Source organism: Phyllobates terribilis, unplaced genomic scaffold (genome assembly GCF_046119375.1).
Source record: "Phyllobates terribilis strain yellow unplaced genomic scaffold, ASM4611937v1 Scaffold_6__1_contigs__length_29720123, whole genome shotgun sequence".
NCBI lineage: Eukaryota > Metazoa > Chordata > Amphibia > Anura > Dendrobatidae > Phyllobates > Phyllobates terribilis.
The window spans coordinates 3,006,390-3,029,592 of record NW_027362766.1 but is presented as its reverse complement, the minus strand read 5'-3'; the positions used below and the strand labels follow the sequence as shown (position 1 = coordinate 3,029,592).

Genomic DNA, 23,203 nt, shown 5'->3' with positions numbered 1-23,203 from the left:
ATATACAGTATATACACCGCTCATACAGCACATTACAGGAGATATCAGGAGGATATACAGTATATACACCGCTCATACCGCATATTACAGGAGATATCAGGAGGATATACAGTATATACACCGCTCATACCGCACATTACAGGAGATATCAGGAGGATATACTGTATATACACTGCTCATACCGCACATTACAGGAGATATCAGGAGGATATACAGTATATACACCGCTCATACCGCACATTACAGGAGATATCAGGAGGATATACAGTATATACACCGCTCATACCGCACATGACAGGAGACATCAGGAGGATATACAGTATATACACCGCTCATACCGCACATTACAGGAGATATCAGGAGGATATACTGTATATACACCGCTCATACCGCATATTACAGGAGATATCAGGAGGATATACAGTATATACACCGCACATTACAGGAGATATCAGGAGGATACACAGTATATACACCGCTCATACCGCACATTACAGGAGACATCAGGAGGATATACAGTATATACACCGCTCATACCGCACATTACAGGAGACATCAGGAGGATATACGGTATATACACCGCTCATACCGCACATGACAGGAGACATCAGGAGGATATACAGTATATACACCGCTCATACTGCACATTACAGGAGATATCAGGAGGATATACTGTATATACACCGCTCATACCGCATATTACAGGAGATATCAGGAGGATATACAGTATATACACCGCACATTACAGGAGATATCAGGAGGATACACAGTATATACACCGCTCATACCGCACATTACAGGAGATATCAGGAGGATATACAGTATATACACCGCACATTACAGGAGATATCAGGAGGATACACGGTATATACACCGCTCATACCGCACATTACAGGAGACATCAGGAGGATATACAGTATATACACCGCTCATACCGCACATTACAGGAGACATCAGGAGGATATACGGTATATACACCGCTCATACCGCACATTACAGGATACATCAGGAGGATATACGGTATATACACCGCTCATACTGCACATTACAGGAGACATCAGGAGGATATACAGTATATACACAGCTCATACCGCACATTACAGGAGATATCAGGAGGATATACGGTATATACACCGCTCATACCGCACATTACAGGATACATCAGGAGGATATACAGTATATACATCGCTCATACAGCACATTACAGGAGATATCAGGAGGATATACAGTATATACACCGCTCATACCGCACATTACAGGAGAGATCAGGAGGATATACAGTATATACACCGCTCATACCGCACATTACAGGAGACATCAGGAGGATATACAGTATATACACAGCTCATACCACACACCATCCTCCGTATACTAGTCATACACACACACACACCAACCTCCGTATACTAGTCATACACACACACCATGCTCCGTATACTAGTCCTACACACACACACCATCCTCCGTATACTAGTCATACACACACACACACACCATCCTCCGTATACTAGTCATACACACACACACACACACCATCCTCCGTATACCAGTCATACACACACACACACACCATCCTCCGTATACTAGTCACACACACACCATCCTCCGTATACTAGTCATACATACACCATCCTCCGTATACTAGTCATACACACACCATCCTTCGTATACCAGTCATACACACACCATCCTCCGTATACTAGTCATACACACACCATCCTCCGTATACTAGTCATACACACACACCATCCTCCGTATACCAGTCATACACACACACCATCCTCCGTATACCAGTCATACACACACCATCCTCCGTATACCAGTCATACAGACACACCATCCTCCGTATACCAGTCATACACACACACCATCCTCCGTATACCAGTCATACACACACACACACACACCATCCTCCGTATACTAGTCATACACACACCATCCTCTGTATACTAGTCACACACACACCATCCTCCGTATTCCAGTCATACACACACACCATCCTCCGTATACTAGTCATACACACACACCATCCTCCGTATACTAGTCATACACACACCATCCTCCGTATACTAGTCATACACACACACCATCCTCCGTATACTAGTCATACACACACACCATCCTCCGTATACTAGTCATACACACACACCATCCTCCGTATACTAGTCATACACACACCATCCTCCGTATACTAGTCATACACACACACCATCCTCCGTATACTAGTCATACACACACCATCCTCCGTATACCAGTCATACACACACCATCCTCCGTATACTAGTCATACACACACCATCCTCAGTATACTAGTCATACACACACACCATCCTCCGTATACTAGTCATACACACACACCATCCTCCGTATACTAGTCATACACACACCATCCTCCGTATACTAGTCATACACACACCATCCTCCGTATACTAGTCATACACACACCATCCTCCGTATACTAGTCATACACACACACCATCCTCCGTATACCAGTCATACACACACACCATCCTCCGTATACTAGTCATACACACACACCATCCTCCGTATACCAGTCATACACACACACCATCCTCCGTATACTAGTCATACACACACACCATCCTCCGTATACTAGTCATACACACACCATCCTCCGTATACTAGTCATACACACACACCATCCTCCGTATACCAGTCATACACACACCATCCTCCGTATACCAGTCATACACACACCATCCTCCGTATACTAGTCATACACACACCATCCTCCGTATACTAGTCATACACACACCATCCTCCGTATACTAGTCATACACACACACCATCCTCCGTATACCAGTCATACACACACACCATCCTCCGTATACCAGTCATACACACACACCATCCTCCGTATACTAGTCATACACACACCATCCTCCGTATACTAGTCATACACACACACCATCCTCCGTATACTAGTCATACACACACACCATCCTCCGTATACCAGTCATACACACACCATCCTCCGTATACTAGTCATACACACACACCATCCTCCGTATACTAGTCATACACACACCATCCTCCGTATACTAGTCATACACACACACCATCCTCCGTATACCAGTCATACACACACACCATCCTTCGTATACCAGTCATACACACACCATCCTCCGTATACTAGTCATACACACACCATCCTCCGTATACTAGTCATACACACACCATCCTCCGTATACTAGTCATACACACACACCATCTTCCGTATACCAGTCATACACACACCATCCTCCGTATACCAGTCATACACACACACCATCCTCCGTATACCAGTCATACACACACCATCCTCCGTATACTAGTCATACACACACCATCCTTCGTATACCAGTCATACACACACCATCCTCCGTATACTAGTCATACACACACCATCCTCCGTATACTAGTCATACACACACACCATCCTCCGTATACCAGTCATACACACACACCATCCTCCGTATACCAGTCATACACACACCATCCTCCGTATACCAGTCATACACACACACCATCCTCCGTATACCAGTCATACACACACACCATCCTCCGTATACCAGTCATACACACACACCATCCTCCGTATACTAGTCATACACACACCATCCTCCGTATACTAGTCATACACACACACCATCCTCCGTATACCAGTCATACACACACCATCCTCCGTATACCAGTCATACACACACACCATCCTCCGTATACTAGTCATACACACAACCATCCTCCGTATACTAGTCATACACACACACCATCCTCCGTATACCAGTCATACACACACACACACACCATCCTCTGTATACTAGTCATACACACACCATCCTCTATATACTAGTCATACACACACCATCCTCCGTATACCAGTCATACACACACACCATCCTCTGTATACTAGTCATACACACACACCATCCTCCGTATACCAGTCATACACACACACCATCCTCCGTAAACTAGTCATACACACACCATCCTCCGTATACCAGTCATACACACACCATCCTCCGTATACTAGTCATACACACACACCATCCTCCGTATACCAGTCATACACACACCATCCTCCGTATACCAGTCATACACACACCATCCTCCGTATACTAGTCATACACACACCATCCTCCGTATACCAGTCATACACACACACCATCCTCCGTATACCAGTCATACACACACACCATCCTCCGTATACTAGTCATACACACACCATCCTCCGTATACTAGTCATACACACACCATCCTCCGTATACCAGTCATACACACACCATCCTCCGTATACTAGTCATACACACACCATCCTCCGTATACCAGTCATACACACACACCATCCTCCGTATACCAGTCATACACACACACCATCCTCCGTATACTAGTCATACACACACCATCCTCCGTATACTAGTCATACACACACCATCCTCCGTATACCAGTCATACACACACACCATCCTCCGTATACCAGTCATACACACACACCATCCTCCGTATACTAGTCATACACACACCATCCTCCGTATACCAGTCATACACACACACCATCCTCCGTATACCAGTCATACACACACACCATCCTCCGTATACTAGTCATACACACACCATCCTCCGTATACCAGTCATACACACACACCATCCTCCGTATACCAGTCATACACACACACCATCCTCCGTATACTAGTCATACACACACCATCCTCTGTATACTCACCATACACTTCTCACACTGAATCATTAGTCCTTCATCCTTGTAGAGGCCACATATACAGCGGATGATGTCGTCCTCCTTCTCATGGCCGCCATCTTTGTCACACAGGGAGGTCTCGCTGCTGTCGGCTTCGCTCGCGGTCTCCCCCATGATTTCATCGATCTGTGCGGCGGACTCGTGGCGAGCGCTGTAATAAGCCTTCCGGAGCCGGCACACATCTCTCCCGATAGACGACTTCCTCCCGTGATATTTCTGGGAAATGGCAGGATTTAATCTTCACATTCTCAGGTTTCTACAGCAGGGGGCGCCGCAGCCGCGCCACTTACCTCTGCATTCCGGAAAACTTTCAGCATGTCCGTGTCAAAGGCTTCGACAGTCCGGTAGAATCCGCTCAGAATCTGCTTCTCAACCGTCAGCAGATCGAGAGGATCCCCAACCTTCTCATAGTAGAAAGGGTTCCTGCAACAGCAAGTACTGTGAGACCACCGGGGAAAGGAGGGGACCCCACCACCAACCCCTACAGAGAGCCACCCCACCGCCAAACCCTACACAGAGAGCGACCCCACCACCAACCACTACAGAGAACGACCCCACCGCCAACCGCTACAGAGAGCGACCCCACCACCACCAACCCCTAAACAGAGAGCGACCCCACCGCCAACCCCTATACAGAGCGAACCCACCACCACCAACCCCTATACAGAGAGCCACCCCACCGCCAAACCCTACGCAGAGAGCGACCCCACCGCCAACCGCTGCAGAGAGCGACCCCACCACCACCAACCCCTATACAGAGAGCGACCCCACCGCCAACCCCTATACAGAGAGCGAACCCACCACCACCAACCCCTATACAGAGAGCCACCCCACCGCCAACCCCTATACAGAGAGCGAACCCACCACCACCAACCCCTATACAGAGAGCCACCCCACCGCCAAACCCTACGCAGAGAGCGACCCCACCGCCAACCGCTGCAGAGAGCGACCCCACCACCACCAACCCCTATACAGAGAGCGACCCCACCGCCAACCCCTATACAGAGAGCGAACCCACCACCACCAACCCCTATACAGAGAGCCACCCCACCGCCAAACCCTACACAGAGAGCGACCCCACCACCAACCACTACAGAGAACGACCCCACCGCCAACCGCTACAGAGAGCGACCCCACCACCACCAACCCCTATACAGAGAGCCACCCCACCGCCAACCCCTATACAGACAGCGAACCCACCACCACCAACCCCTATACAGAGAGCCACCCCACCGCCAAACCCTACGCAGAGAGCGACCCCACCACCAACCACTACAGAGAACGACCCCACCGCCAACCGCTGCAGAGAGCGACCCCACCACCAACCCCTATACAGAGAGCGAACCCACCACCACCAACCCCTATACAGAGCGACCCCACCGCCAACCCCTATACACAGAGCGACCCCACCACCACCAACCCCTATACAGAGAGCGACCCCACCGCCAACCGCTACAGAGAACGACCCCACCACCACCAGCCCCTATACAGAGAGCGACCCCACCACCACCAACCCCTATACAGAGAGCGACCCCACCGCCAACCCCTATACAGAGAGCGAACCCACCACCACCAACCCTTATACAGAGCGACCCCACCGCCAAACCCTACACAGAGAGCGACCCCACCACCAACCACTACAGAGAACGACCCCACCGCCAACCGCTACAGAGAGCGACCCCACCACCACCAACCCCTATACAGAGAGCGACCCCACCGCCAACCCCTATACAGAGAGCGAACCCACCACCACCAACCCCTATACAGAGAGCCACCCCACCGCCAAACCCTACACAGAGAGCGACCCCACCACCACCAACCCCTATACAGAGAGCCACCCCACCGCCAACCCCTATACAGAGAGCGAACCCACCACCACCAACCCCTATACAGAGCGACCCCACCGCCAAACCCTACGCAGAGAGCGACCCCACCACCAACCACTACAGAGAACGACCCCACCGCCAACCGCTGCAGAGAGCGACCCCACCACCACCAACCCCTATACAGAGAGCGACCCCACCGCCAACCCCTATACAGAGAGCGAACCCACCACCACCAACCCCTATACAGAGCGACCCCACCGCCAACCCCTATACACAGAGCGACCCCACCACCACCAACCCCTATACAGAGAGCGACCCCACCGCCAACCGCTACAGAGAACGACCCCACCACCACCAACCCCTATACAGAGAGCGACCCCACCACCACCAACCCCTATACAGAGAGCGACCCCACCACCACCAACCCCTATACAGAGCGACCCCACCGCCAACCCCTATACAGAGAGCGACCCCACCACCACCAACCCCTATACAGAGAGCGACCCCACCGCCAACCCCTATACAGAGAGCGAACCCACCACCACCAACCCCTATACAGAGCGACCCCACCGCCAACCCCTATACACAGAGCGACCCCACCACCACCAACCCCTATACAGAGAGCGACCCCACCGCCAACCGCTACAGAGAACGACCCCACCACCACCAACCCCTATACAGAGAGCGACCCCACCACCACCAACCCCTATACAGAGAGCGACCCCACCACCACCAACCCCTATACAGAGCGACCCCCACCGCCAACCCCTATACAGAGAGCGACCCCACCGCCAACCGCTACAGAGAACGACCCCACCACCACCAACCCCTATACAGAGAGCGACCCCATCGCCAACCCCTATACAGAGAGCGAACCCACCACCAACCCCTATACAGAGAGCGACCCCACCGCCAACCCCTATACAGAGAGCGACCCCACCACCACCAACCCCTATACAGAGCGACCCCCACCACCAACCCCTATACAGAGAGCGACCCCACCGCCAACCGCTACAGAGAACGACCCCACCACCACCAACCCCTATACAGAGAGCGACCCCATCGCCAACCCCTATACAGAGAGCCACCCCACCGCCAAACCCTACGCAGAGAGCGACCCCACCACCAACCACTACAGAGAACGACCCCACCGCCAACCACTACAGAGAACGACCCCACCGCCAACCGCTGCAGAGAGCGACCCCACCACCAACCCCTATACAGAGAGCGACCCCACCACCAACCCCTATACAGAGAGCGAACCCACCACCACCAACCCCTATACAGAGCGACCCCACCGCCAACCCCTATACACAGAGCGACCCCACCACCACCAACCCCTATACAGAGAGCGACCCCACCGCCAACCGCTACAGAGAACGACCCCACCACCACCAACCCCTATACAGAGAGCGACCCCACCACCACCAACCCCTATACAGAGAGCGACCCCACCGCCAACCCCTATACAGAGAGCGAACCCACCACCACCAACCCCTATACAGAGCGACCCCACCGCCAACCCCTATACAGAGAGCGACCCCACCACCACCAACCCCTATACAGAGAGCGACCCCACCGCCAACCCCTATACAGAGAGCGAACCCACCACCACCAACCCCTATACAGAGCGACCCCACTGCCAACCCCTATACAGAGAGCGACCCCACCACCACCAACCCCTATGCAGAGAGCGACCCCACCACCAACCCCTATACAGAGAGCCACCCCACCGTCAAACCCTACGCAGAGAGCGACCCCACCGCCAACCGCTACAGAGAACGACCCCACCACCACCAACCCCTATACAGAGAGCGACCCCACCACCACCAACCCCTATACAGAGAGCGACCCCACCGCCAACCCCTATACAGAGAGCCACCCCACCGTCAAACCCTACGCAGAGAGCGACCCCACCACCAACCACTACAGAGAACGACCCCACCGCCAACCGCTACAGAGAGCGACCCCACCACCACCAACCCCTATACAGAGAGCGACCCCATCGCCAACCCCTATACAGAGAGCGAACCCACCACCACCAACCCCTATACAGAGCGACCCCACCGCCAACCCCTATACAGAGAGCGACCCCACCACCACCAACCCCTATAACGAGAGCGACCCCACCGCCAACCGCTACAGAGAACGACCCCACCACCACCAACCCCTATACAGAGAGCGACCCCACCGCCAACCCCTATACAGAGAGCGAACCCACCACCACCAACCCCTATACAGAGCGACCCCACCGCCAACCCCTATACACAGAGCGACCCCACCACCACCAACCCCTATACAGAGAGCGACCCCACCGCCAACCGCTACAGAGAACGACCCCACCACCACCAACCCCTATACAGAGAGCGACCCCACCACCACCAACCCCTATACAGAGAGCGACCCCACCACCACCAACCCCTATACAGAGCGACCCCACCGCCAACCCCTATACAGAGAGCGACCCCACCACCACCAACCCCTATACAGAGAGCCACCCCACCGCCAACCCCTATACAGAGAGCGAACCCACCACCACCAACCCCTATACAGAGCGACCCCACCACCAACCCCTATACAGAGAGCGACCCCACCACCACCAACCCCTATACAGAGAGCGACCCCACCGCCAACCCCTATACAGAGAGCGAACCCACCACCACCAACCCCTATACAGAGCGACCCCACCGCCAACCCCTATACACAGAGCGACCCCACCACCACCAACAGAGAACGACCCCACCACCACCAACCCCTATACAGAGAGCGACCCCACCACCACCAACCCCTATACAGAGAGCGACCCCACCACCACCAACCCCTATACAGAGCGACCCCACCGCCAACCCCTATACAGAGAGCGACCCCACCACCACCAACCCCTATACAGAGAGCGACCCCACCGCCAACCGCTACAGAGAACGACCCCATCACCACCAACCCCTATACAGAGAGCGACCCCATCGCCAACCCCTATACAGAGAGCGAACCCACCACCACCAACCCCTATACAGAGAGCGACCCCACCGCCAACCGCTACAGAGAACGACCCCACCACCACCAACCCCTATACAGAGAGCGACCCCACCACCACCAACCCCTATACAGAGAGCGACCCCACCACCACCAACCCCTATACAGAGCGACCCCACCGCCAACCCCTATACAGAGAGCGACCCCACCACCACCAACCCCTATACAGAGAGCCACCCCACCGCCAACCCCTATACAGAGAGCGAACCCACCACCACCAACCCCTATACAGAGCGACCCCACCGCCAACCCCTATACAGAGAGCGACCCCACCACCACCAACCCCTATACAGAGAGCGACCCCACCGCCAACCGCTACAGAGAACGACCCCACCACCACCAACCCCTATACAGAGAGCGACCCCATCGCCAACCCCTATACAGAGAGCCACCCCACCGCCAAACCCTACGCAGAGAGCGACCCCACCACCAACCACTACAGAGAACGACCCCACCGCCAACCGCTGCAGAGAGCGACCCCACCACCAACCCCTATACAGAGAGCGAACCCACCACCACCAACCCCTATACAGAGCGACCCCACCGCCAACCCCTATACACAGAGAAACCCCACCACCACCAACCCCTATACAGAGAGCGACCCCACCGCCAACCGCTACAGAGAACGACCCCACCACCACCAGCCCCTATACAGAGAGCGACCCCACCGCCAACCGCTACAGAGAACGACCCCACCACCACCAACCCCTATACAGAGAGCGACCCCACCACCACCAACCCCTATACAGAGAGCGACCCCACCGCCAACCCCTATACAGAGAGCGAACCCACCACCACCAACCCCTATACAGAGCGACCCCACCGCCAACCCCTATACAGAGAGCGACCCCACCACCACCAACCCCTATACAGAGAGCGACCCCACCGCCAACCCCTATACAGAGAGCGAACCCACCACCACCAACCCCTATACAGAGCGACCCCACTGCCAACCCCTATACAGAGAGCGACCCCACCACCACCAACCCCTATGCAGAGAGCGACCCCACCGCCAACCGCTACAGAGAACGACCCCACCACCACCAACCCCTATACAGAGAGCGACCCCACCACCACCAACCCCTATACAGAGAGCGACCCCACCGCCAACCCCTATAAAGAGAGCCACCCCACCGTCAAACCCTACGCAGAGAGCGACCCCACCACCAACCACTACAGAGAACGACCCCACCGCCAACCACTACAGAGAGCGACCCCACCACCACCAACCCCTATACAGAGAGCGAACCCACCACCACCAACCCCTATACAGAGCGACCCCACCGCCAACCCCTATACAGAGAGCGACCCCACCACCACCAACCCCTATAACGAGAGCGACCCCACCGCCAACCGCTACAGAGAACGACCCCACCACCACCAACCCCTATACAGAGAGCGACCCCACCGCCAACCCCTATACAGAGAGCCACCCCACCGCCAAACCCTACGCAGAGAGCGACCCCACCACCAACCACTACAGAGAACGACCCCACCGCCAACCGCTACAGAGAGCGACCCCACCACCACCAACCCCTATACAGAGAGCGACCCCACCGCCAACCCCTATACAGAGAGCGAACCCACCACCACCAACCCCTATACAGAGCGACCCCACCGCCAACCCCTATACAGAGCGACCCCACCGCCAACCCCTATACAGAGAGCGACCCCACCACCAACCACTACAGAGAACGACCCCACCACCACCAACCCCTATACAAAGCGACCCCACCGCCAACCGCTACAGAGAACGACCCCACCACCACCAACCCCTATACAGAGAGCGACCCCACCACCACCAACCCCTATACAGAGAGCGACCCCACCACCACCAACCCCTATACAGAGAGCGACCCCACCACCACCAACCCCTATACAGAGAGCGACCCCACCGCCAACCCCTATACAGAGAGCCACCCCACCGTCAAACCCTAGGCAGAGAGCGACCCCACCACCAACCACTACAGAGAACGACCCCACCACCAACCGCTACAGAGAGCGACCCCACCACCACCAACCCCTATACAGAGAGCGACCCCACCGCCAACCCGTATACAGAGAGCGAACCCACCACCACCAACCCCTATACAGAGAGCGACCCCACCGCCAACCGCTACAGAGAACGACCCCACCACCACCAACCCCTATACAGAGAGCGACCCCACCGCCAACCCCTATACAGAGAGCCACCCCACCGCCAAACCCTACGCAGAGAGCGACCCCACCACCAACCACTACAGAGAACGACCCCACCGCCAACCGCTACAGAGAGCGACCCCACCACCACCAACCCCTATACAGAGAGCGACCCCACCGCCAACCCCTATACAGAGAGCGAACCCACCACCACCAACCCCTATACAGAGCGACCCCACTGCCAACCCCTATACAGAGAGCGACCCCACCACCACCAACCCCTATGCAGAGAGCGACCCCACCGCCAACCGCTACAGAGAACGACCCCACCACCACCAACCCCTATACAGAGAGCGACCCCACCACCACCAACCCCTATACAGAGAGCGACCCCACCGCCAACCCCTATAAAGAGAGCCACCCCACCGTCAAACCCTACGCAGAGAGCGACCCCACCACCAACCACTACAGAGAACGACCCCACCGCCAACCACTACAGAGAGCGACCCCACCACCACCAACCCCTATACAGAGAGCGAACCCACCACCACCAACCCCTATACAGAGCGACCCCACCGCCAACCCCTATACAGAGAGCGACCCCACCACCACCAACCCCTATAACGAGAGCGACCCCACCGCCAACCGCTACAGAGAACGACCCCACCACCACCAACCCCTATACAGAGAGCGACCCCACCGCCAACCCCTATACAGAGAGCCACCCCACCGCCAAACCCTACGCAGAGAGCGACCCCACCACCAACCACTACAGAGAACGACCCCACCGCCAACCGCTACAGAGAGCGACCCCACCACCACCAACCCCTATACAGAGAGCGACCCCACCGCCAACCCCTATACAGAGAGCGAACCCACCACCACCAACCCGTATACAGAGCGACCCCACCGCCAACCCCTATACAGAGCGACCCCACCGCCAACCCCTATACAGAGAGCGACCCCACCACCAACCACTACAGAGAACGACCCCACCACCACCAACCCCTATACAAAGCGACCCCACCGCCAACCGCTACAGAGAACGACCCCACCACCACCAACCCCTATACAGAGAGCGACCCCACCACCACCAACCCCTATACAGAGAGCGACCCCACCACCACCAACCCCTATACAGAGAGCGACCCCACCACCACCAACCCCTATACAGAGAGCGACCCCACCGCCAACCCCTATACAGAGAGCCACCCCACCGTCAAACCCTAGGCAGAGAGCGACCCCACCACCAACCACTACAGAGAACGACCCCACCGCCAACCGCTGCAGAGAGCGACCCCACCACCAACCCCTATACAGAGAGCGAACCCACCACCACCAACCCCTATACAGAGCGACCCCACCGCCAACCCCTATACACAGAGAAACCCCACCACCACCAACCCCTATACAGAGAGCGACCCCACCGCCAACCGCTACAGAGAACGACCCCACCACCACCAGCCCCTATACAGAGAGCGACCCCACCGCCAACCGCTACAGAGAACGACCCCACCACCACCAACCCCTATACAGAGAGCGACCCCACCACCACCAACCCCTATACAGAGAGCGACCCCACCGCCAACCCCTATACAGAGAGCGAACCCACCACCACCAACCCCTATACAGAGCGACCCCACCGCCAACCCCTATACAGAGAGCGACCCCACCACCACCAACCCCTATACAGAGAGCGACCCCACCGCCAACCCCTATACAGAGAGCGAACCCACCACCACCAACCCCTATACAGAGCGACCCCACTGCCAACCCCTATACAGAGAGCGACCCCACCACCACCAACCCCTATGCAGAGAGCGACCCCACCGCCAACCGCTACAGAGAACGACCCCACCACCACCAACCCCTATACAGAGAGCGACCCCACCACCACCAACCCCTATACAGAGAGCGACCCCACCGCCAACCCCTATAAAGAGAGCCACCCCACCGTCAAACCCTACGCAGAGAGCGACCCCACCACCAACCACTACAGAGAACGACCCCACCGCCAACCACTACAGAGAGCGACCCCACCACCACCAACCCCTATACAGAGAGCGAACCCACCACCACCAACCCCTATACAGAGCGACCCCACCGCCAACCCCTATACAGAGAGCGACCCCACCACCACCAACCCCTATAACGAGAGCGACCCCACCGCCAACCGCTACAGAGAACGACCCCACCACCACCAACCCCTATACAGAGAGCGACCCCACCGCCAACCCCTATACAGAGAGCCACCCCACCGCCAAACCCTACGCAGAGAGCGACCCCACCACCAACCACTACAGAGAACGACCCCACCGCCAACCGCTACAGAGAGCGACCCCACCACCACCAACCCCTATACAGAGAGCGACCCCACCGCCAACCCCTATACAGAGAGCGAACCCACCACCACCAACCCCTATACAGAGCGACCCCACCGCCAACCCCTATACAGAGCGACCCCACCGCCAACCCCTATACAGAGAGCGACCCCACCACCAACCACTACAGAGAACGACCCCACCACCACCAACCCCTATACAAAGCGACCCCACCGCCAACCGCTACAGAGAACGACCCCACCACCACCAACCCCTATACAGAGAGCGACCCCACCACCACCAACCCCTATACAGAGAGCGACCCCACCACCACCAACCCCTATACAGAGAGCGACCCCACCACCACCAACCCCTATACAGAGAGCGACCCCACCGCCAACCCCTATACAGAGAGCCACCCCACCGTCAAACCCTAGGCAGAGAGCGACCCCACCACCAACCACTACAGAGAACGACCCCACCACCAACCGCTACAGAGAGCGACCCCACCACCACCAACCCCTATACAGAGAGCGACCCCACCGCCAACCCGTATACAGAGAGCGAACCCACCACCACCAACCCCTATACAGAGAGCGACCCCACCGCCAACCGCTACAGAGAACGACCCCACCACCACCAACCCCTATACAGAGAGCGACCCCACCGCCAACCCCTATACAGAGAGCCACCCCACCGCCAAACCCTACGCAGAGAGCGACCCCACCACCAACCACTACAGAGAACGACCCCACCGCCAACCGCTACAGAGAGCGACCCCACCACCACCAACCCCTATACAGAGAGCGACCCCACCGCCAACCCCTATACAGAGAGCGAACCCACCACCACCAACCCCTATACAGAGCGACCCCACTGCCAACCCCTATACAGAGAGCGACCCCACCACCACCAACCCCTATGCAGAGAGCGACCCCACCGCCAACCGCTACAGAGAACGACCCCACCACCACCAACCCCTATACAGAGAGCGACCCCACCACCACCAACCCCTATACAGAGAGCGACCCCACCGCCAACCCCTATAAAGAGAGCCACCCCACCGTCAAACCCTACGCAGAGAGCGACCCCACCACCAACCACTACAGAGAACGACCCCACCGCCAACCACTACAGAGAGCGACCCCACCACCACCAACCCCTATACAGAGAGCGAACCCACCACCACCAACCCCTATACAGAGCGACCCCACCGCCAACCCCTATACAGAGAGCGACCCCACCACCACCAACCCCTATAACGAGAGCGACCCCACCGCCAACCGCTACAGAGAACGACCCCACCACCACCAACCCCTATACAGAGAGCGACCCCACCGCCAACCCCTATACAGAGAGCCACCCCACCGCCAAACCCTACGCAGAGAGCGACCCCACCACCAACCACTACAGAGAACGACCCCACCGCCAACCGCTACAGAGAGCGACCCCACCACCACCAACCCCTATACAGAGAGCGACCCCACCGCCAACCCCTATACAGAGAGCGAACCCACCACCACCAACCCCTATACAGAGCGACCCCACCGCCAACCCCTATACAGAGCGACCCCACCGCCAACCCCTATACAGAGAGCGACCCCACCACCAACCACTACAGAGAACGACCCCACCACCACCAACCCCTATACAAAGCGACCCCACCGCCAACCGCTACAGAGAACGACCCCACCACCAACCCCTATACAGAGAGCGACCCCACCACCACCAACCCCTATACAGAGAGCGACCCCACCGCCAACCCCTATACAGAGAGCCACCCCACCGTCAAACCCTAGGCAGAGAGCGACCCCACCACCAACCACTACAGAGAACGACCCCACCGCCAACCGCTACAGAGAGCGACCCCACCACCACCAACCCCTATACAGAGAGCGACCCCACCGCCAACCCCTATACAGAGAGCGAACCCACCACCACCAACCCCTATACAGAGCGACCCCACCGCCAACCCCTATACAGAGAGCGACCCCACCACCACCAACCCCTATACAGAGAGCGACCCCACCGCCAACCGCTACAGAGAACGACCCCACCACCACCAACCCCTATACAGAGAGCGACCCCACCACCACCAACCCCTATACAGAGAACCACCCCACCGCCAACAGCTACAGAGAGCAACCCCACCACCACCAACCCCTATACAGAGAGCGACCCCACCGCCAACCCCTATACAGAGAGCGACCCCACCACCACCAACCCCTATACAGAGAACGACCCCACCGCCAACCGCTACAGAGAGCGACCCCACCACCACCAACCCCTATACAGAGAGCGACCCCACCGCCAACCCCTATACAGAGAGCGACCCCACCACCAACCCCTATACAGAGAACGACCCCACCGCCAACCCCTATACAGATAGCGACCCCACCACCACCAACCCCTATACAGAGAGCGACCCCACCGTCAACCGCTACAGAAAGCAACCCCACCGCCACCAACCCCTATACAGAGAGCCACCCAACCGCTACAGAGAACGACCCCACCGCCAACCGCTACAGAGAGCGACCCCACCACCACCAACCCCTATACAGAGAGCGACCCCACCGCCAACCCCTATACAGAGAGCCACCCCACCACCAACCCCTACAGAGAGCAACCCCACCACCAACCCCTACAGAGAGCAACCCCACCACCATCAACCCCTACAGAGAGCAACCCCACCACCACCAACCCCTATACAGAGAGCGACCCCACCACGAACCCCTACAGAGAGCGACCCCACCGCCAACCCCTACAGAGAGCCACCCCACCACCAACCCCTACAGAGAGAGACCCCACCGCCAACCCCTACAGAGAGAGACCCCAAAGCCAACCCCTAGAGAGCCACCCCACCACCAACCCCTATACAGAGAGCGACCCCACCACCACCAACCCCTACAGAGAGCGACCCAACCACCAACCGCTAGAGAGCAACCCCACCACCACCAACCCCTACAGAGAGTGACCCCACCACCACCAACCCCTACAGAAAACGACCCCACCACCAACCCCTAGAGAGCGACCCTACCACCACCAACCCCTACAGAAAGCGACCCCACCACCAACCCCTACAGAGAGCGACCCCACCACCAACCCCTACAGAGAGCGACCCAACCACCAACCCCTACAGAGAGACCCCACCACCAACCCCTAGAGAGCCACCCCACCACCAACCCCTATACAGAGAGCGACCCCACCACCACCAACCCCTACAGAGAGCGACCCAACCACCAACCGCTAGAGAGCCCTATACAGAGAGCCACCCCACCGCCAAACCCTACGCAGAGAGCGACCCCACCACCAACCACTACAGAGAACGACCCCACCGCCAACCGCTACAGAGAGCGACCCCACCACCACCAACCCCTATACAGAGAGCGACCCCACCGCCAACCCCTATACAGAGAGCGAACCCACCACCACCAACCCCTATACAGAGCGACCCCACCGCCAACCCCTATACAGAGCGACCCCACCGCCAACCCCTATACAGAGAGCGACCCCACCACCAACCACTACAGAGAACGACCCCACCACCACCAACCCCTATACAGAGCGACCCCACCGCCAACCGCTACAGAGAACGACCCCACCACCAACCCCTATACAGAGAGCGACCCCACCACCACCAACCCCTATACAGAGAGCGACCCCACCGCCAACCCCTATACAGAGAGCCACCCCACCGTCAAACCCTAGGCAGAGAGCGACCCCACCACCAACCACTACAGAGAACGACCCCACCGCCAACCGCTACAGAGAGCGACCCCACCACCACCAACCCCTATACAGAGAGCGACCCCACCGCCAACCCCTATACAGAGAGCGAACCCACCACCACCAACCCCTATACAGAGCGACCCCACCGCCAACCCCTATACAGAGAGCGACCCCACCACCACCAACCCCTATACAGAGAGCGACCCCACCGCCAACCGCTACAGAGAACGACCCCACCACCACCAACCCCTATACAGAGAGCGACCCCACCACCACCAACCCCTATACAGAGAACCACCCCACCGCCAACCGCTACAGAGAGCAACCCCACCACCACCAACCCCTATACAGAGAGCGACCCCACCACCAACCCCTATACAGAGAGCGACCCCACCACCACCAACCCCTATACAGAGAACGACCCCACCGCCAACCGCTACAGAGAGCGACCCCACCACCACCAACCCCTATACAGAGAGCGACCCCACCGCCAACCCCTATACAGAGAGCGACCCCACCACCAACCCCTATACAGAGAACGACCCCACCGCCAACCCCTATACAGATAGCGACCCCACCACCACCAACCCCTATACAGAGAGCGACCCCACCGCCAACCGCTACAGAAAGCAACCCCACCGCCACCAACCCCTATACAGAGAGCCACCCAACCGCTACAGAGAACGACCCCACCGCCAACCGCTACAGAGAGCGACCCCACCACCACCAACCCCTATACAGAGAGCGACCCCACCGCCAACCCCTATACAGAGAGCCACCCCACCACCAACCCCTACAGAGAGCAACCCCACCACCATCAACCCCTACAGAGAGCAACCCCACCACCACCAACCCCTATACAGAGAGCGACCCCACCACGAACCCCTACAGAGAGCGACCCCACCGCCAACCCCTACAGAGAGCCACCCCACCACCAACCCCTACAGAGAGAGACCCCACCGCCAACCCCTACAGAGAGAGACCCCAAAGCCAACCCCTAGAGAGCCACCCCACCACCAACCCCTATACAGAGAGCGACCCCACCACCACCAACCCCTACAGAGAGCGACCCAACCACCAACCGCTAGAGAGCAACCCCACCACCACCAACCCCTACAGAGAGCGACCCCACCACCACCAACCCCTACAGAAAACGACCCCACCACCAACCCCTAGAGAGCGACCCTACCACCAACCCCTACAGAGAGCGACCCAACCACCAACCGCTAGAGAGCAACCCCACCACCACCAACCCCTACAGAAAGCGACCCCACCACCAACCCCTACAGAGAGCGACCCCACCACCAACCCCTACAGAGAGCGACCCCACCACCAACCCCTACAGAGAGCGACCCAACCACCAACCCCTACAGAGAGACCCCACCACCAACCCCTAGAGAGCCACCCCACCACCAACCCCTATACAGAGAGCGACCCCACCACCACCAACCCCTACAGAGAGCGACCCAACCACCAACCGCTAGAGAGCAACCCCACCACCACCAACCCCTACAGAGAGCGACCCCACCACCACCAACCCCTACAGAGAACGACCCCACCACCAACCCCTAGAGAGCGACCCTACCACCACCAACCCCTACAGAAAGCGACCCCACCACCAACCCCTACAGAGAGCGACCCCACCACCAACACCTACAGAGAGACCCCACCACCAACCCCTAGAGAGCCACCCCACCGCCAACCCCTATACAGAGAGCGACCCCACCACCACCAACCCCTACAGAGAGCGACCCAACCACCAACCCCTACAGAGAGCAACCCCACCACCACCAACCCCTACAGAGAGCGACCCCACCACCACCAACCCCTACAGAGAACGACCCCACCACCAACCCCTAGAGAGCGACCCCACCACCACCAACCCCTACAGAGAACGACCCCACCACCACCAACCCCTACAGAGAACGACCCCACCACCAACCCCTACAGAGAGCGACCCCACCACCAACCCCTACAGACAGCGACCCCACTACCAACCCCTACAGAGAACGACCCCACCACCAACGCCTACAGAGAGCGACCCCACCACCAACCCCTACAGAGAGCGACCCCACCACCAACCCCTATACAGAGAGCAACCCCACCACCACGAACCCCTATAGAGCGACCCCACCGCCAACCCCTATACAGAGCGACCCCACCGCCAACCCCTATACAGAGAGCCTCCCCACCACCAAACCCTACAGAGAGCGACCCCACCACCAACCCCTACACAGAGAACGACCCCACCACCAACCCCTACAGAGAGCCACCCCACCACCAAACACTACAGAGAACGACCCCACCAACCCCTACAGAGAGCCACCCCACCGCCAACCCCTATACAGAGAGCGACCCCACCGCCAACCCCTATACAGAGAGCGACCCCACCGCCAACCCCTATACAGAGAGCGACCCCACCGCCAACCCCTATACAGAGAGCGACCCCACCGCCAACCCCTATACAGAGAGCGACCCCACCGCCAACCCCTACAGAGAGCGACCCCACCGCCAACCCCTATACAGAGAGCCACCCCACCACCACCAACCCCTACAGAGAGCGACCCCACCGCCAACCCCTATACAGAGAGCGACCCCACCGCCAACCCCTATACAGAGAGCGACCCCACCGCCAACCCCTAGAGAGCCACCCCACCGCCAACCCCTATACAGAGAGCGACCCCACCGCCAACCCCTATACAGAGAGCCACCCCACCACCACCAACCCCTACAGAGAGCGACCCCACCGCCAACCCCTACAAAGAGCCACCCCACCACCAACCCCTACAGAGAGCGACCCCACCGCCAACCCCTATACAGAGAGCCACCCCACCACCAACCCCTACAGAGAGCAACCCACCACCAACCGTTACAGAGAGTGACCCCACCACCACCCTCCATTCAGAAAAAAGAGAGCGACCCCACCGCCTCCCTATATACAGATAGTAGAGACCCCACCGCCTCCCTATATAGATAATAGAGACCCCATCGCCTCCCTATATAGAGATAATAGAGACCCCATCGCCTCCCTATATACAGATAATAGGGAGAGACCCCACCGCCTCCATATATACAGATAGTAGAGACCCCACCGCCTCCATATATACAGATAATAGGGAGAGACCCCACCGCCTCCATATATACAGATAGTAGAGACCCCACCGCCTCCATATATACAGATAATAGGGAGAGACCCCACCGCCTCCCTATATACAGATAATAGGGAGAGACCCCACCGCCTCCATATATACAGATAGTAGAGACCCCACCGCCTCCCTATATACAGATAATAGGGAGAGACCCCACCGCCTCCATATATACAGATAGTAGAGACCCCACCGCCTCCATATATACAGATAATAGGGAGAGACCCCACCGCCTCCCTATATACAGATAATAGGGAGAGACCCCACCGCCTCCATATATACAGATAGTAGAGACCCCACCGCCTCCCTATATACAGATAGTAGAGACCCCACTGCCTCCCTATATAGATAATAGAGAGACCCCATCGCCTCCCTATATAGAGATAATAGAGACCCCATCGCCTCCCTATATACAGATAATAGGGAGAGACCCCACCGCCTCCATATATACAGATAATAGGGAGAGACCCCACCGCCTCCATATATACAGATAGTAGAGACCCCACCGCCTCCATATATACAGATAATAGGGAGAGACCCCACCGCCAACCCCTATATACAGATAATAGGGAGAGACCCCACCGCCTCCATATATACAGATAGTAGAGACCCCACCGCCTCCATATATACAGATAATAGGGAGAGACCCCACCGCCAACCCCTATATACAGATAATAGGGAGAGACCCCACAGCCTCCATATATACAGATAGTAGAGACCCCACCGCCTCCCTATATACAGATAATAGGGAGAGACCCCACCGCCTCCATATATACAGATAGTAGAGACCCCACCGCCAACCCCTATATACAGATAATAGGGAGAGACCCCACCGCCTCCCTATATACAGATAGTAGAGACCCCACCGCCTCCCTATATACAGATAATAGGGAGAGACCCCACCGCCTCCATATATACAGATAATAGGGAGAGACCCCACCGCCTCCATATATACAGATAGTAGAGACCCCACCGCCTCCCTATATACAGATAATAGGGAGAGACCCCACCGCCTCCATATATACAGATAGTAGAGACCCCACCGCCTCCATATATACAGATAATAGGGAGAGACCCCACCGCCTCCATATATAGATAGTAGAGACCCCACCGCCTCCATATATACAGATAATAGGGAGAGACCCCACCGCCTCCCTATATAGATAGTAGAGACCCCATCGCCTCCCTATATACAGATAATAGGGAGAGACCCCACCGCCTCCATATATACAGATAGTAGAGACCCCACAGCCTCCATATATACAGATAGTAGAGACCCCACCGCCTCCCTATATACAGATAATAGGGAGAGACCCCACCGCCTCCATATATACAGATAGTAGAGACCCCACAGCCTCCATATATACAGATAGTAGAGACCCCACCGCCTCCCTATATACAGATAATAGGGAGAGACCCCACCGCCTCCATATATACAGATAGTAGAGACCCCACCGCCAACCCCTATATACAGATAATAGGGAGGGTCCCACCACCACCCTTGCCGGATATAGAAGTAAGCTGTGGTCCTTACTTTTTCTTGGGGGGGAGGCTGAGCAGCGGAACTGCAAGACTTCGGTTGATGGAATCTGTGATTAGAGAGGTCATCAGATATAAAGTCATCATGTCCACCATGCTCTACACTACATCATGCAGTCAGCAAGCAGCACCAGAGGAGGAGAGTAATGTGTATAATGAAAGGGCAAGGAGAAACACGGAAGCCTAATACTACAGGGTATTCATCGATGTCTGTGTACAGCACCAGTGAGAAGTTCTCACACCCTGCGGTGGTTTCCCCAGTTCTTATTGGAATGTGCACATTTTAGATTCAGACTGTAGGCAGCAAAACCACGAAGGATACGGGAACAAGGAATAAAGACACATGGGAGACAAGCCAGAATATGTTACCCCTCAGATTCCTCCTGGTGCCCCTCCCGTTACTCTGACGATAGCGTTACACTCCATCGCCATCCTGTCCAGCGGCTTCATCAGTAGTGGTCCTTTGTAGTTAGACGCCCTCAGTGGCGGCTCCTCCTCGTTTGCCGCCCTCAGTGGCGGCTCCTCCTCGTTTGCCGCCCTCACTGGCGGCTCCTCCTCGTTTGCCGCCCTCAGTGACGGCTCCTCCTCGTTTGCCGCTCTCAGTGGCGGCTCCTCCTCGTTTGCCGCTCTCAGTGGCGGCTCCTCCTCGTTTGCCGCCCTCAGTGACGGCTCCTCCTCGTTTGCCGCCCTCAGTGGCGGCTCCTCCTCGTTTGC

At 57.0% G+C, this 23,203-nt stretch overlaps 1 protein-coding gene across 2 annotated transcripts in view; it reads right to left on the bottom strand.

Moving 5' to 3' along the window:
- ASH1L (ASH1 like histone lysine methyltransferase) overlaps positions 1-23,203 on the bottom strand; it is a 121,390-nt gene that overhangs the window by 36,552 nt on the left and 61,635 nt on the right. For both annotated transcript variants that reach the window (XM_073637260.1, XM_073637261.1), the window contains exons 17-19: positions 22,485-22,539; positions 5,047-5,179; positions 4,724-4,972 (exon numbers count right to left, since the gene is read on the bottom strand). In XM_073637260.1, coding sequence (XP_073493361.1) covers positions 4,724-4,972; positions 5,047-5,179; positions 22,485-22,539 — 437 coding nt within the window. The remainder of the gene's footprint in view (positions 1-4,723; positions 4,973-5,046; positions 5,180-22,484; positions 22,540-23,203) is intronic.